At 47.0% G+C, this 18,091-nt stretch overlaps 1 protein-coding gene across 1 annotated transcript in view; it reads right to left on the bottom strand.

Annotated features, from left to right (window-relative positions):
• Window positions 1–10,594: 10,594 nt before the first annotated feature.
• The window catches only part of PLPP4 (phospholipid phosphatase 4), a 147,057-nt gene continuing 139,560 nt past the window's right edge, over window positions 10,595–18,091 (bottom strand). Inside the window, 1 exon segment of the mRNA NM_001206550.1 lies at window positions 10,595–10,794. Within this exon segment, the coding sequence (NP_001193479.1) occupies window positions 10,595–10,794 (200 nt within the window).

The raw sequence follows: 18,091 nt of genomic DNA, 5'->3' as shown, positions 1-18,091 counted from the left end.
ATTTTGAGTCCCCAACTCAATCCTTCTGGCCTGGCAAGGAACCCAGGCTGAGTGAATTGGGGGCTGTTCTAACCCAGCTCTGGGAAGGGCTCTGGGGGTCTCAGAGGAGAACATTCGGGGGCAGGGGAGCCCATGGTTTCCAGTCCTTGCCAAGCTACTCTGCCCAAACCCGTGCAGTCCCTCAGATGCAGTGATTCTGCTCCTTCTTGCAGCTCTGGTATCTATCGATCTGGGTTGGTTAAGGTTGAGGTCTTCAAGATGTGGGGGGGGGTCCCCCCCTCCAGGAAGATCACACAGCCAAACCTCCACTTCTCTCCCACATTACTCAGGAAGCCCTCTTCCCTCACTGAGACCATCGTTCTCGGTCTCCACCCAGTGTGAGCTCTGCACATGCAGGAATATCTGTCTGTTTTGTGTGCTGATGTCTCCTCAACGCCTAAGTGAGAGCTTGACACGTGCACTTGTGCTGCTTCTACCCCCATCCCCCACCCCCATAGGAAGCCCTTCCTGCCTCCCCCCAACCCCCGCTCCCCTGGGAACACCCGGCACCATCCCCACAGTAAACCCAGGCCATCAAGAGAAGCAGGTTCTAGGGATCTGGAGGAGTGAGAAACCCGAGAAAAGGAGATAAAGCAGAGATAAACCCAGAGAACAGGACGATAAAGCCTCTCATCATATTGATTTCCCCTGCTGCAAAGACAGAACCCAGACTAATATCTCAATAAATCGCTCTCCCCTTCATGGACCAGCCAGTGGGCATTCAGTACTGTTCACTCGCATTTTAGCTGTTGGGTAAAAGTAGACAGTAGTGTGCAGATAATTATAAAGATTTCAAAGATCTTTCTTACTAAAATGACAAAGTTTGAGAAGTTCCTCTCTCCAGCCCCCGGATAATGAGATAGCATTCCCACACTTAAAAGGATTTCTCTGTCTCCTGGGTGGAACAAAAGAGCTCAGCTTTCAGTATGAGGGAGGCTAATGAAGTTTTACACAGACTCTCAGGCTTTGCACCACCAGAGCAGTGGCCAGAGAAAGTGAGAGGAAGGGAGGGAGCAGAGATACACTGGCAGAAGGAAAGATAAGTGTAGAAGTCACAGACACACATCAGTGTACAGAAACCCAGAAAAGACACTCTGAAGGACACAGAGACAGAGAAGAAAACTGAAGAATTAGAAGAGTTCCTTTTCGCTAAAAGGAAAACAGCAAGAGTTAGAACACACCAGTGCTGAACTGAAAATTAAATGCTCTATCATTCCCCAAACTTAACTAATTTCCCATTAAAGCGATAGCTATATCACTTAGGCACCGTGAGAAAAAATGACTTCCCTTAATGAGCTGTCTCATTGCAAACCTGCTTCAAGGTTCAGCCACTTAAAGAAATAATATATTTGCTCTCCTTTGCCTGCCCTCATTTCCCAGACACTTTTCCACGTGTACAAGCAGACTTCAGAGATAATGTGGGTTGGCTCCGACCACTGCAATAAAGCAAATATCAAAATACAGTGAGCTGCTCCAGTTTCTTTGGTTTCCCAGTGCCTATAAAAGTTATGTTTAAACTATCCAGTGGTCTACCAAGGGGTTTCCCATGTGGCTCCGTGGTAAAGAATCCACCTGTCAAGCAGGAGACACAGGTTCGATTCCTGGGCTGGGAAGATCTTCTGGAGAAGGAAATGGCAACCCACTCCCATATTCTTGCCTAGGAAATCCTATGGACAGAGGAATCTGGTGGCCTATAGTCCTTGGGGTCTCAAAGAGTTAGACACCACTTAGTGAGTAAAGAGCAGCAGCAGCAGTCTAAGTGTGCAATAGCATCATGCCTAAACAAATGTACATATCTCACTTTAAAAATGTTTTACAGCTAGAACACGCCAACTATCATTTGAGTCTCAAGAGGCACAGTACTAGCATCCAAGATCACTGATCACAGATCATCATAACAAATATAATAATAATAATAAAGTCTGAAATATTGCAAGAATACTAAAATGTGACACAGGGAGGCAATGTGAGAAAACGCTGTTGGGAAAACGGTGCTGATAGACTTTCTTGATGCACGGTGGCCACAGACCTTCAACTTGTAAAAAATACAGTACCTGCAAAGCATGATAAAGCAGAGCTCCATAAACAAGGTATGCCAGCACTTGGTGCTTTGGATTTGCTCTCTCACAGCTCTTCGGGGGTCAAATTAAGAGCTACCTTGTCCTCTACTTTTCTAGTCTTTTTGACAAACACCTCTTGGTTTTGTAAAAAATTAACAAAGAGATGCCAAGTCCCTTCAGTTGCCTTCCCTCTTTGCGACCCTGTGGACTATAGGTCGCCAGGCTCCTCTCTCCATGGGGATTCTCCAGGCAAGAATCCTGGAGTGGGTTGCCATGGCCTCCTCAATAAACAGAAGCTTCAATTAAATTCAGTTGGGAGACCAGAAGGGGGAGCTCTCACACCCTGTGAGGATAGGCGAGCCCGACAGGAAGAAGAGTCTTCTTCCTGACGAGGACTCGGTCAGTGGAAAGCCTTGGCTGTGTTTACCCCAGCTCTCCCAGCTGCCTTTTCCCCTCTATACAAGTGTCCTCCTTCTCTTGCCATGGGGCGACTTGCTTGCTGTGATTGCAGACCCTGAATGGAATTTTCTGCTGATACCAAATAAACCCATCTTTGTTGGAGAAATATCTGGTGGTCTATTTGTCTCAGGTCAACAGCTTATTGGTATGTTTTTTTTTTGTTTTTGTTTTTAATTTTATTTTATTTTTAAACTTTACATAATTGTATTAGTTTTGCCAAATATCAAAATGAATCCGCAAGTGTGCAATAGATAGGTTCTTGAAAGATCTTTGTAAATCAAATTGTAATATAGCAGCACTATTTACAACAGCCAAGACATGGAAGCACCCAAAGTGCCGGTTGACAGATGAATAGATAACATACATACAATAGAAAATGACTCAGCCATACAAAGAATGAAACTGCCATTGCAGCAACATAGACATAGAGATTATCATAATAAATGAAGTCAGAGAAAGACAAATACCATATGATATCACTTACATGTGGAATCTTAAAAAAGGATACAAATAAACTTATTTCTAAAAGAGAAATAGAATCATAGACCCAGAGAACAAACGTCTGGTTCCCAAGAGGGGGAATTAGGAGATTGGAATTAAAATACACACACTACTAAACATACAATAGACGACCAAAAGGGCCTACTGTACAGCATAGGGAGCTAGACTCAGTATCTTGTAATCACCTCTAATGGAAGAAAATGTAAAAAAAAAAAAAGAGTCTATATAGATAGAGAGAGAGAGAGAGTCTTTTTTTTTTATATTCTCTGGAGTGGGTAGCTGTTCCCTTCTCCAGGGAATCTTCCAAACCCAGGGATCGAACCCAGGTCTCCCACATTGCAGGTGGATTCTTTACTAGCTGAGCTACCAGGGAAGCCCTTATATATATGTATAACTGAATCATTTTACCCCTGAAACTAACAAAGCATTATAAATCAACTATATTTCAATAAAAATTAAAAAATCAAATTGTCATAAATTATATCATATGAGGATGGGTTGGGATAATAGTGGGATGTTCAATACTTAGGTTAAGAAAAAAAGTCTTTGGTTAAGTTGGTCGGTTTGCTTCCTTTAATGAAAACAACCTCCTTCAAGGTATCTAGTTTTGGTTGATATGTTGTTTCATTGTTATTTTTGCTTCTCCCTCCACAGCCCAGGGGCTTCCCCAGAGGCTCAGTGATAAAGAATCTGCCTGCAATGTAGGAGACCTGGGTTCAATCCCTGGCTCGGGAAGATTCCCTGTAGGAAGAAATGGCAATCCACCCCAGTATTCTTGCTTAGAAAATTCCCTGGACAGAGGAGCCTGCTGGACTACAGTCCATGGGGTCACAAATAGTTGGACAAGACTGACCATGCATGTAGGCAGGCTACAGCACAAATGTGAACCTTCTGAAGCACTTTAAGGAGAACAAGCATTCCATATTCTGCGAGAAGGGGAGGCTGGTAGATTTTCTTTTTTTTCAAGCTGGCCCTCAGGGAACTATGGAATAATTGGAATGATGTGGGACCAGGAATCAACAATTCTCTTGCTTTTAGCTGTGTCACCTTGAGTAGGTAATTTAAACTTCATGAGCCAACCTTAGAAGGATAACGGTGAGGAAAAGTAAGAGGATGTTCCCATTCACTAATTCAGCAACATATCAAGGCCTCCTCTGTGCCGGGCCCTGGGAACAGAACTGTGCACAAGACAGATGGGGCCGTGCACCCACCAGACCTACACTCTGGTGAGGGCAGAATGGAAAAAAATCTATTTGTTTTCTCAGGCTGCAGTAACAGAGTACCACAAACTGGTGCTTTAAACAATAGAAACCCATCAGCTCACAGTTCTGGAGCTAAAAGTCCAAGGCTAAGGTGTCAGCGGCGTGGGGTCCTCTGAGGGTTGTGAGTGAAGGGTCTGTCGAGGCTTCTCTCCCTGGCGTGTCCATGGTGGCTTTCGTTCAGTCTTCTCTCTGTGTAGATCTGTCTCCAAGCTTCCCCTTTGTATAAAGACATTGATCATATTGGATTAGTACTACCCTAATGCAGACTCATTGGAAAAGACCCTGATGCTGGGAAAGATTGAAGGCAGGAAGAGAAAGAGGGGACAGAGGATGACGTGGTTGGATGACCTCACTGATCCAATGGACACGAGTTTCAGCAACCTCCAGGAGATAATGATGGACAGGGAAGCCTGGCATGCTGCAGTCCATGGCGGTAGCAAAGAGTTGAACATGACTGAGAGAATGAAAAACAACAATGACCTCATTTTAACTTTGGTTACCTCTGTAAAGACCCTCTCTCCCTATAAGGTCACATCCTAGGATACTGGGGGCTTGGACTTCAACAGATGAACTTTAAGGGAGGTGATTCAACATGTAAGAATATATGAATAATATAATTGTGACATGAAGGAACTTAATAGGAGAACCTGAGAGAAAAATATAATTGTGTGTGTGTGTGCATGTGAGTGAAGAGTAGAAGACTGGCCTGGTGAGTGATGCTCAGAGGAGAAGGCATCTGAGTTGAGACCAGGAAGAAGAGAAAGAGGAAGAGCCAGGCAGAGCTGCTAGGTGCAGAGGGCACAGCGATGCAGAGGCGATAAACTACTCAGCTGATTTATGAACAGAGAGGAGGCAGCCAGAGCAGATGTGAGGGAGGAGGCTAGATGGCAAAAGCAGACAGCAGTCAGAAACAAAAGGCCACATATTAAGTGACTGTATTTATACAACATTCTAGAAAAGGCACAGACCTTCTCAGGTGGTGGTAGTGGGAAAGAATCCGCTTGCCAGCGCAGGAGATGTAAGAAACGCAAGTTCAATCCCTGGGTCGAGAAGATCCCCTGGAGAAGGGCATGGCAACCCACTCCAGTAGTCTTGCCTGGAGAATCCCAAGGACAGAGGAGCTTGGCAGGCTACAATCCATAGGGTCACAAAGAGTTGGATATGACTAAAGCTACTTAGCACGCATGCATGCAGAAAATGTATAACCTTACAATAGAAAGCAGATCCACAGTCGCCTGGGACTAGAGATGGAGGAGGACGTGGAGAACAGAGGCAAGAAGGAAACTTCCAGGAGGAGGGAGCACTTTAATCAGTGGTGGTGGTCACACAGCTGTGTACAGTGATCAAAATTCAAAAAGCTGGACATTCAAAAAAGGTGAGTTTATCCTATATAAATAATATTGTGGTTCAGTTGTGTCCGACTCTTCGTGACCCCATGGACTGTAGCCCGCCAGGCTCCTGTGTCCACGAGATTTCCCAGGCAAGAATACTGGAGTGGGTTGCCATTTCCTCCTCCAGGGAATCTTCCCTACTCAGGGATCGAACCCACATCTCTTGAGTCTCCTGCGTTGGCAGGTGGATTCTTTACCACTGAGCTACCTGGGAAGCCCAATATAAATAATTCCTGAATAAAAAAAGAACACAGTTATGAGGTGATTTGTTTTCTGTGGAACTTTTAGGGTTTAAGCCATGTTTTTAGGACATGTTAAGTAGCGCAAAACAGGGTCACAGTGGTCATCATGAACGTCCATGTGTGTTGTTTTGAAACACCTGCAATAGGACTGTCGGTGTCTACGAGAGATAAACTAAGGGGAGAACCTGGGATAAGAAGTTTGATGGGCCACATACATCACTGAAACAGAAGGGACAACTGTTAGAGCCAAGAACCCTCCCCTGTTCCTCCTTCAAAAAAGACCCCCAAGTCATGTGGCTACAAGGCTCTTCTGCTGAAAGGACCCGACTCCAGGCTGCCGGTAGCTGCTCTGGACAAAGCCGCCCTGTGCCCTGTTGCCTGACAGCTTGTGCAGAGACATCTCTTTCTTGGACTTCTCCTGGGAGGGCTCATTACCCACTGGTTCTATTTTCCCTACTCTGTCTAACCTGTGTCGTGTGCTAATTGGGTGCAATAAACTGTGTGAGTTGTGAATTACATATATTTCATACAGCTCCTGCCCCAGGATAATTACCTGGTCTCAGGGCTGGGCCCTGCAACACACACACACACACACACACACACACACACACACGGATACTTTGGCTCCTGAGTGCCTCGTGGATTAGGCACCAGAAGTGGACGTGGTGAGGTAGGTAGGAGGCATCACAGCCATTCATGTGAGAGAGGGTGACCCCCTGGACTAGGGTGGCCACAGCTAAGGTCGGGGGGGAAGTGGGCGAGTGAGGCATGGGGAAGTGTGTGGTGTATTTTGAAGGTAGAACCAAGAGGTGTTGCTTATGCCTCGGACAAAGGGAATCAGGGAAAAAAAAACCATCAAGGGAGACGCTAGGGATTTGGACTTCAGAGTCCATGTGGCTCCATGGGACACAGCATGCAGCACAGACAGAAATACCAACAGAAAAGAAAAGAACATGATCATTTCCGAGACCCTTCCCTCCCAGAGAAGAAGACGCCCTGAGAACAGCTCCATAGACTAGTCTCCTGCCCCTCCAGCCTATCCCTCTTGGGGAAAGGGAGGCAGGAGAAAGCCTTTCAGGCAAGGGGTCTGAGAAGTGCTTGTGAGTCCTCACTACGGATTCCGGGTTCTCTTTCCCCAGCGTCTAATTCAGGAGCTCTGGGGTGGCGCCTGGGAATCAGTAACCAGATGAACAAGAAAACTACCATGCCTCCATGTGCAAGTAACCTGAGGACCTGGAGAAAGGGAGCAGAGGAAAATGATGGGGACTCTCCCTTCCAAGCCCCCTGACTTCTGGTTGGCCACAGGACAGGGCTCTAGCCAGTGCAGATGGACTGAGCACGTTCGCAAGGGGAGGGAAGCGCCTCACGGATCACAGCTTTTGGCTGGGCTCTGAGCGAACCGTCTCCAACCTGCTTTGCCAGAGACTCAATTAGTAACCCCTCACTTCCAAAAAAGACCAGGGGCTGGGGAACAAATGACTTCATTCTCAGCCATTTTATTAATGCTTTGTGATGCTACATTTCCTTCATCTTAATAGAGCATGAAATTAAAACACATGCACCCACAAAACACCTGCCTTTTGTGAACTGGCTCATCATGGTAATTATGTCTCCTAAGGATGCTGCCATACACTTCATGTTATTACGCCCTTTGTGATTTTAATTACAATTTAATGAAAGCTTTTACATGGCCTGTCTTAGAACTTTCAATTTAATAATCATCAGCGTTAACAATGCTCTGTGCTTTGTTACTTTTCCTTCCATTTATTGTTAAATGTAAGTTTTTATATTAAATTTACATTTCATGGTCCAGAATGTTAAGTCATCATCATTAACTGAAGTGTGGTTCTCTCACTTTCCTCCTGCTTGTAATGCAGAGTAGGGGGAAAACCAGGATCAAAGAAATATAAGGGCGGCATTGGGTGGATTGTTTTTAACAGCAGGTAGCAAAAGGCTTCTTTCCCTGTATTTTTATATTTGACTTTATTTTCAAAATTATAGAATTTTTAGTTAGATCAGAATACTGTTTCAATTTTTATATTTTATATGAATTTTGGCTCTGCATTTAAAATTGCTGCATGCTTAGTCTCTTTAGTCACATCCAGCTCTTTGCGACCCCATGGACTGTAGCCTGCCAGTTTCCTCTGTCCATGGGATATTTTCCAGGCAAGAATACTGGAGTGGGTAGCCATTCCTACTCCAGGGGATCTTCCCGACCCAAGGATCAAACCATCTCCTCTGTCTCCTGCATTGCAGGTAGATTCTTTACCACTGAGCAATAAGGGAAGTCAGATTTTAAATTGTCTTATGAATTGCTGTGATTTAGCTTTTAAAGTATCTCATATGTGTTTTCAAAGTTACTCATGAATGTAACTGCTGCAAATTAAAAATATCTGACTTTGGAAGGACCTCAAGACTTCCCCTCCCCTTACCCCACAATAGAATAGTTGCTCCCTGGCGGGTGTGGACATAGGGTTGAAAGGACCATAGCTCTAGGGAGCTGCACTGGAGCTCACCTGATAAGATCTTTGCAAGTGGTACAGGCACTCCTAGGCTTAGCCCACAGCTGAGGTGGCTGATCAAAGACACCCTGATGGTTCTAACTGGCATGCTCAGGGCAGAGCTACACAGGCGACCGCTTCGACAGCCACTCGAGTCCCTACAGATGCAGTCTGTTACAGGAACTGCTGGAAAGTGACAGTCTTCAAACGTCAGAAATGCATCCCACGGTTGGAGGATCTGGAGAAGCACTTGGCACGTCTGATCAGAACTGAACGGAAGGTTGCTCGCTGCTTTGAAAAGAACAAGCTGGCTGAGGAGCGGCGGGCTCTGTACTCAGACTGCACACAGTTCTCCTCTGGCCACCTTTAAACGGTGAGAAGAGCTGAGCCAGAGACAGCATATTTCTGTTTCTGTTCTGGCACCTTCTGCGGGAGCCTCAGCACGCTGAAACGCCACCTGCCAGATAGGATTGGGGACCCGATGCTGCCATGTGATGAACCCTTTGTGCACCAGGACCCTAAAGGGGAAAAACTCCTACCCAGAGGCTGCTTTTACTCCAGCATCACCCAGCCATTCCCTTGAAAGGATATGGTACCCTCAGCCATACCCTCAGAACACTGCTTTGACCCTCTCCCCATACCCTCAATCTTTATTTTCCTCCTGTCTGGTAGAAACCTATGTGTGAGATGATTCATCTCATTTCCTTCTAGATTTGTAACAGGGAAGAACAAAATCTGACTCCACATTGGTGTTTCTTTTACTTTAATCTTTGCTTTCTGTTGCTTTTGTTACTATAATCACTGAGAGGATTGCTGTTTATAGTTATAAGCACACATAATGGCCTGCCTCAGGGAACCCTGCCCCTCAGCCTGAATGTTAAAAGTGTCTTAGGAAACTCCCTGCCCTGACCATGTGTGAATGGCTGTGGGAAAGAAGAAATTAATACATTCCCTCCCCGAGGATGACCAAACCAGGAGATATTTTGTAAGACTTATGAACTGTGATGTTGGAGAAGACTCTTGAGAATCCCTTGGCCTGCAAGGAGATCCAACCAGTCCATCCTAAAGGAAATCAGTCTTGAATATTCATTGGAAGGACTGATGCTGAAGCTGAAATTCCAATACTTTGGCCACATGATGCGAAGAGCATTTGAAAAGACCCTGATGCTGGGAAAGATTGAGGGCAGAAGGAGAAGGGGACAACAGAGGATGAGATGGTTGGATGGCACCACCGACTCAATGGACATGGGTTTGGGTGGACTCCGGGAGTTGGTGATGGACAGGAAGGCCTGGCGTGCTACGGTTTATGGGGTCGCAAAGAGTCGGACACGACTGAGTGACTGAACTGACTGATGGCCTTCATACATTGTTCCCTGACCTCCTCCCTCTATTCCATAAAAGGAACTAGCACGCACACCCCGTAAGACAGTGCTGTAGGGCATTAGTCCACCATCTCCTTGGGTGCCTGACTTTCCAGATAAAGTCACTATTCCTTGCCTCAACACCTTGTCTCCCAATTATTGGCTCAGTGGGATGACCAGGCTGAGCTTGGACTTGGTAACAGATTCAGTGATTCAAAGAGCCCTAGCAATGTCAAGGCTGCAGCTCCAGGCTGCAACTCCATTTCAGAGCTGTAATCAGCTGACAGTTCTCAAAGGTTGTCAGTCTCCGCCCACAGCTCAGTACCTAGAACCACCACAGCTAGAGCTGGGCCGGCTCTCCACCCTGGGGGTGGATGTGAAACTCACCGCAGCCCCGAATGATCTGTGCACTGGACTGCCAACACCATGTCTTCCAGGTGGGAGGTTTTATTATGTTTTACAACCATGAAAACATAGGACGGTGGCCGTGACGGCAAACATCTCGGAAGGAGGAATCGACCAAGCTGCACCCGCCCACCCCGGCAGCCTCCTTCCACATGTCTCTCACAAAATGTTCCTGGGCCCTTCTCTTGACCAGTTCAGGAGAGTTGAAAGTAGACGTGGAATGTAGCAGGATCATCGTCGGCAAAATGGGAGCGGAAGGAGAACTTGGAGAAACAACGGATGAGAAACATGTTACAGAAAACCTCTTCTACTGTGTGATGAGGTCGGGGTGGAGGAGCGTGGCCTGGGCTCAGTCCATCCCCCGAGGTCTGGGTCATACAGGGCCCTCGGTGATGCCCTCCAGGGGCAGGCTGGGCGCGCTGTCGGCCGTGGGCCTCTCATCTTTCTTCAGCGAGGGCGGGACTCGGAGACTGACGTAGGGTTTGTGACAGGCTGTGTTGGCCAGAGGTGGGTAGTGCTGTCTGTAGCAAATGTAGGCAAAAATGAGGCCAATGACGCCGCCAACAAACGAATCTAGGGCAGAAGAGCAGAACCAGGAGAAATGCATTATGATTCATTCAAATGAGGCCAGCTGTGTTTTCCAGAAAGCACTTTCCTACCGATTTCGGTGACTGGTTTGCTGATGAAACCCCTCGAAAGACTGGAAGGGGAGAGAAACGACACTGGAGGTGTACGTCTTGGTGGCCTCCGCAAACCCTTACCATTTCTAGAACTTAAACATCCCCTTTGTGTGTGCACTTGATTCTTCTCATTATTGATGGAATACGCAGCAGCGCACGGCACAAACTCAGAACTGCATTCTTGATTTTGAAAATCAATTCGAAATTCTGGAAGAATAATTCCAGCCATCTCCATGGGATGTAAATACCCTCGGGGGCTGTCATTTTTCTTTAGCAAGCTTCTGCTGGAGTCCTGCAATGTTGCTGGTGCACCACAGAAAGCCAGCGGGCATGCTGGCCTCCTCCTCAAAGTTAAGTGATTTCCCAGGGATGGAGTAAAACTTCTGAGTCACAAAGTGAATACAACATTTTATGCTGCACCAGGGTGGGCAAATTCGACACTCCCAGTGGGAGGGGCCTAAACCCTTCTACAAGCTGCAGATTTTATCAAGTCAGAAGACGTGGTGGGGGGCCCCCGCAGACAAGGTAGGAGAGGGAACCTGTGGGCAAAACAGGCCCTTCCACCACCTCTGGACCCCATGCTAAAGAAGGTATTCAGCTAGTGTCCACCAGAGACCCCATGAAAGTGGCCCACCCCAACAACCCTCACTGTGTGTGTGTGTGTGTGTGTGTGTGTGTGTGCATGCCCTTTAAACTGTGTCTTTGGGTTTATTCTTGCCAAAAAGATCCTAACACAATGGAAAAACCTCCCCTGCCAAGAGAAACTTTGATTTCTTGTGAAGGTCACTGCCAGGCTGAAGTGTCATCCTCCAGTGGGGGCTTTCCACTTTCACCGTCATTATCTTGTTGAATCACCCACCCCTGCCATGGGCAGGGATACACTTTCTCATCTCCTGGGGATGAGAACAGCAAGTGGTGTGTCGAGCTGTGTGATGACGTAACATTAACACTGGAGTCTCTGCTCCACCAGGGCAGGGGCTCTGTGAGGCTTGCTGGCTGTTGATTCCTCAATACCTGGAACAGCACTTTGCTCATCTGCAGAATTAAGTTGGTGAAGGGAAGTGGCTGAATGAATGCTGTTGCTTAGTCGCTGAGTCGTATCCAACTCTTTTGCGACCCCAAGGGTGTAGCCTGCCAGGCTCCTCATCCATGGGATTTTCCAGGAAAGAATACTGGAGTGCATTAACACTTCCTTCTCTGGGTATCTTACTGTCTCAGGGGTCAAACCCATGTCTCCTGCATTGGCAGGCGGATTCTTTACCACTGAGCCACCAGGGAAGCCCGGAAGAATGAATACGTGCACAGTAATTTGGGGCTAGGCTCTGGTTACTGTCTGGTGTTGTCCCCATTCCCCTCTCTGAACTTCAGTTCCCTCACCAGGAATAAGTGCTTGGCAGCTGAGAGTCTTTCTCATATGAATGTTCTAGGAATTTGGTCCCCAGGGTCAACCTACTGAGATCAGCCTGCAGATCATTATGAAACTCTGCTGAGCATCTTCAGAAAATAGGTCATATCCTTGATTGGGATAAAATGTCACTTGTAAACAAAAGTCATTCTAACAGGCCAGAGAAACTGAATAACTGTGGCTACTTCCTCTGCATAGGAGTGCAAACATGGTGCAACCTGGCAGAAAGAGGAGGAAAAGAGATTAGTGGCCACTTGGCCCTGATGAGTAGCCACCAAGGAAGAGGGGTGGGGAGGACCACTTGTGAGATACAGTGAAACCCCAGTGCCCAGCTCTGCTCCCAGAGCAGATGCCTGGGGCCACAGTAAGTTATCCAGCATCTATTCTCACCTCGGACTTGAGAATCCTCTTGGCTGAGAAATCCATCACAAAGACACTGTAGACCCCATTAGGGCAAGTCACTGCACCTCTGAACCTCAGTTTCCCCAGCCTCAAATGGAGATCTCAATATCCATGTCATTTTATCATCACAGTGATTTGATGAGATCTGCTTCTGAACAGTGCATGCCACAAAATAAGACCTTGAAATGCAGTATCTAAAACAATAGTCTCAGACTTCTATGGCAGTCCAGTGGTTAATGCTGTGTTTCCAATGTAGGAGACAAGGGTTTGATCCCTGGTCAGGGAATTAAGATCTCACATGTTGTAGTATGTAGCCAAAAAAATGTTTTTTAATTAAAAAAAAAAATAGTGCCCATCACTGTTATTGTGTTCCTCTCCAGCACTGCGTGCTGTCACTTCAATCATGGCTGGCTCTTTGTGACCCTATGGACCACAGCTGATCGGAGTCCTCTGTCCATGGGATTCTCCAGGCAAGACTACTGGAGCGGGTTGCCATTTCCTCCTCCAGGAGATCTTCCCAGCACTACTGGGGACTTTCTAATCCTTCCCCATCCTTCTCTTCACACAGTAACTCAACAGTCTATAGTTGTCATCTCTTTAGCACGGCCACACTTTCATAGCATTTTGATTAAATTCATGAACTTAAAAAAAAATGGTCACCCAAGAAATTGGAAAGTAGTAACTACTGTGAATTCCTCTGTGGGGTCATGAGGCATAATTAATGTGATTAAACCAAGTTCCTCAAATTGAGAAACTTCATACCGCCTGTGGGCAGGAGCCCGTGCTAGGGAACATGCCAGGCTTTTTCATGCACAAAGTCTTAGGGACACACCATTGTTTTGTTTTTCTAATAACCCCAGAGAACAGGCCTATGGGGTATTACTTTTATGAGTATCTGAAATGACCCAGGACATCTGTGTTTGAGTCATTGACTATTGAACAGACCATGCAGAGAAACCTATAAATAATGCCACTTGACTTTTATTTTCTGTGACAAGGCATTGGTCACATGCACAAGGTGCATCACGGACCAAAAGATACCAAGTCATTCTGAATGTACGTTCCCCGAGCTTACTGATGCGGCAGCAAGCCGAGCATGTGACTGCCATCAACGCTGTTTTCCCATTTAATGGAATGAATTAGAAGTGGTATTGTAGGTGCCACCATAGTTATTAGAAGCAACTAGGGCATCGGAGAGGGCAATGGCACCCCACTCCAGTACTTTTGCCTAGAAAATCCCATGGACGGAGGAGCCTGGTGGGCTGCAGTCCATGGGATCGAGAAGAGTCGGACACGACTGAGTGACTTCACTTTCACTTTTCACTTTCATGCATTGGAGAAGGAAATGGCAACCCACTCCAGTGTTCTTGCCTGGAGAATCCCAGGGACGGGGGAGCCTGGTGGGCTGCCGTCTATGGGGTCACACAGAGTCGGACACGACTGAAGCGACTTAGCAGCAGCAGCAGGGCAATGGAAGGTCTAGCAAAGGCGCCTTCTCAGCAGTTCTTCAGGGCTTTGTTTATCACAAAGATGGTGAATAAGATTTAAAAAATGACTTACTTAAAGAGAGAGATTGTCATTAAGTGCCATTTAATGAAATCCCATTCCCATCCCGTAGAGCATGTGCTTAGAGAAAAGCAGGCAGGAGACAAGCGGCCCTTGTTAGGGAAAAAACTGCCTGGGATTGACTTCACCCCAAATATGGTCGCATGGGACTGGAGGGCTCAAAGGGGGAGTGTGTGGATCTCCGTGTCCCCAGAGTACACAAGCCACGGTCTTCTCACTCAGCGTCGACATCATTCATCCATCATGTATTTTGCGAGGGGATCAGATGTCAGGAGTGATGCCCAGTACCAGAACACGAGGCTGAACAAAAGAGATGTGTTCCCAGTCCTAGGGGTTAAGATGGACACTGAGAAGTGACAGTCTTACCAGTGAGCGGCAGCTGTGGTGAGCGCCAGGAAGGAGGAGGCGGGTCTGTGAGATCAGCCCGCAGAGTGGTTTGGCTTGTCTGGATCGGGGGAGTTTTGCTGAGGACAAGATCCACGGGTCAGCCCTGCAGGAAGAGCAGGTGCAAACCAGCAGGGTAGGAAGTGGAGGCAGGGATGGCAGGGCAGTCTTCCTGGCAGAGGAAGGAAGGGGCATGGCCAGTTTGAGAAACTGAAAGGAGTGGTCCATCTTTTTCCAGAGAGGTGTGTCTTTACAGTTCTATAGGACATAAATTGACCAGGCTTCTGGTGTGGGCTGGAGAAGACGGTTTTCCATGGCCCCTTGGGGCTCTGTTGAGGACCAGGGGCTGCACTAGCTTTCTAGGCTGTTGTCTGTGCACCTCTCGGCTCACATCTACCTGTCAGTGTTAACTGCCCCTTGAGTGCCTCATCTTCATCTCCCCACGCCCAGTAGTTGTGTGCATGTGTGTAGGTGCAGTCACTAAGTCGTGTCTGACTCTTCGTGACCCCACAAACTGTAGCCCGCCAGGCTCCTCTGTCCATGGGATTTCCCAGGCAAGAATACTGGAGTTGGTTGCCATTTCCTCCTCCAGGGGATCTTCCCAACCCAGGGATCTAACTTGGGTCTCCTGCTTGGCAGGCTGATTCTTTACCACTGAGCCACTCGGAAGCCCAGCCCAGCAGTTATTATGCAGTAAATGTTGAGATGCCCTGAAGAGCATTTACAAGATGCACTAAAGAATAGACACCACAAGACACAAAAGGCCATATATTATGTGATGCCAAGAATATGCAATGTCCAGAAGATGGAAATCCATAGAGAAAGAAAGTAGATTTGTGGTTGCTGGGGGCTGTGGTGGCTAATATGATTTTCTGGAATTAGACAGTGGTGATGACGACACAGCTCTGAATATACTAAAAACCATTTAATTGCATACTTTAAAATGGAGAATTTATGCATTATGAGTTATGAATTACACCTCAACAAAGCTATTTGAAAGGGGAGGTTAGAATCAATACCTAGAGGGCTCCAATGGTAGTAGAAAGAGGGCTAGACTTTGAATCAGGCGACCTGTATTTCAGTCCTTACCTGGAAAACGAGCATGACCTCAACCCCTTCTCATGAAGTTGAAGGGCAGGAAAGGATCTCATGGAGTCTGGCCTACTGAGGTGCCAGTACTCAGCTCTGGCACCGACAAGCGGGTCCTTGGGAGGAACACATCCCTCCCTGTTGCCATGGCAACATCCAACATCACTCAGCTGGCTTACTTGGTATCTTGTATGCCTTGGGCTTTATGACCCAAGACCCTAGGGTAAAGGCCATTTCTGGAAAACTCAACAACCTCACATGATTGTTTCTGTTTTTTTTTTTTTTTTTTCTGCTACTAATAATGCATCCCGTTTTTGTGACTTTGAGCTTCTGTAAAAGAACTTACGTAGCACAGAGAATGCACACTCTACCTGCTACACTGTAAGCTGGCAGGGCAGCACCCAGTCTTCTGCCTCAATACTGTGCCTCCATCGAGAATATGCCTGACACACAGGTACAAGAGACATACTGAATGAGTGAGTGGATGGTTTTGGAAGTTTACTTTTTGGCTCATTTTTGAAAAGAAAGAACTTACAAAGAGTAAGAATAATTTTAGTAAAACCAGTGCATAGAGAAAATAAAATTAGTAAGAAAGGAATATGATTTAACCAAAATTATTAATTCCTGCATTCCACACTTATGTACTGAGCACTGCTAAGCATTAAGAATTGTTTCTCCAAAAGATACGCTGAAGTCCTAAACCCCAGTACCTCAGAATGCAACCATATTTGGATATAGAATCTGTACAGAGATCATCAAGCCCAGATGAGATCAGTAGAATGGGCTCTAATCTGAATGGTGTGCTGATAGGAAGGGGAAATTTGAACACAGAGACAGATACAGAGGGAAGGTGATGTGAAGAAACTCAAGGGAAATGCCACATGAAGACAGAGGCAGAGACTGGAATTATGCTTGCAGATGCCGAGAACTATCTGGGGCTGATCAGCTGCAGGATGCACGGAAAGCTCTTTCCCGTGCAGGTGTCAGAGGGAGAGGGGCCACCAACACCTTGACCTTGGGCTTCTGGCCTCCAGAACCATGAGACAACTTCTATTCAGTTTGTGGAAACTGGGAAACTAACACAAGCACCTACTATGTGCCATACCAGCAAAAGAGACACAAATCCTTCCCCACAGGGAGAGTATATTCCAGTACAGAGAGCAGCAAACTATGCGAGCCATTCATTTATAGGCTGGTGTTCACACCACCATCACCAACTCAAGCGTTACCATAGAGACCACATGGCCCATATAAAGCCCAGGATAGTGACTCTCTGATCCTTTACAGAGGAAGTGTGCAGACTCCTGTTCAAGTGGATAAGAACAGACGATAATCAATACCTAAGAAATGACTGGGGCTTCCCCAGTGGCTCAGTGGTAAAGAATTTGCCTGCAATGCAGGAGACATGTGTTTGATCCCTGGATCAGGAAGATCCCCTGGAGGAGGGCACAGCAACCCACTCCAGGATTCTTGCCTGGAGAATCCCATAGACAGAGGAGCCTGGCAGGCTATAGTCCATAGGGTCACAAAGAGCTGGACATGACTGAAGTGACTGAGCATGCACGCAAGAAATGACTGGGTTTGTCAGAAGGTGGTAGATGAGCAAGGTGAACACCACAGAGAATGTGGGGACTGGGCTGCGATTTCAACAGAGTGGTCACTATAAGACAGCCTCACTTGAGCTAAGATCAGGAGGAGGGAAGGGAAGGAGCCATACATACATCTGAGAGAAGCGCATTCTGGGCACTGGAGACAGTCAGTGCAAAGGCCCCGGGGTGGGAAAGCACCAGCATGAGCAAGGAGGGGCAGTGGAGAACACCATCAGAGAAGCAGGAATTGCGGGACCAGATCTCACAGTCGCTGTAGGACCTGGGCTTTGATGCTGATGGACACAAGGAGTCCCCAGGGGCAGAGGAGCAGGCACCACACGTGACAGGGTTTAAAGGCTCTTCCTGGCTGCAGTGTGAGGGGCAGAGGAGAAAGGAGGGGAGACAGTAGCAGGGCTTCTGCAATAACCCAGGCAGCAGGTGATGGTGGTCTGAACTACAGTGGGCAAAGGAAGGTGGCTTGTGGAATTACTTTGAACAGAAAGTCAACAGCAGAAAGCACTGTTAAATGAAGCCAAGTTGTCAAGAGACTTGGAAGCAGCCAACACCTGTCTTCCCTGGGAACTGAGCAATGTGGAGGCCAGGGCAGAGGGCAGGGAGCCTGGCTGAGAAAGCCTCTCAAGGCCCAATGCTCTCTGCCCAGTGGATTTTTTTTTTTTAATATTTACTTATTTGGCTGCATCGGGTCCTAGTTGTGGGGCATGCGGGATATTCGTGTGGTGGGTGGGCTTCTCTCT

Source organism: Bos taurus, chromosome 26 (genome assembly GCF_002263795.3).
Source record: "Bos taurus isolate L1 Dominette 01449 registration number 42190680 breed Hereford chromosome 26, ARS-UCD2.0, whole genome shotgun sequence".
NCBI lineage: Eukaryota > Metazoa > Chordata > Mammalia > Artiodactyla > Bovidae > Bos > Bos taurus.
This window is presented reverse-complemented; position numbering and strand designations above follow the sequence as displayed.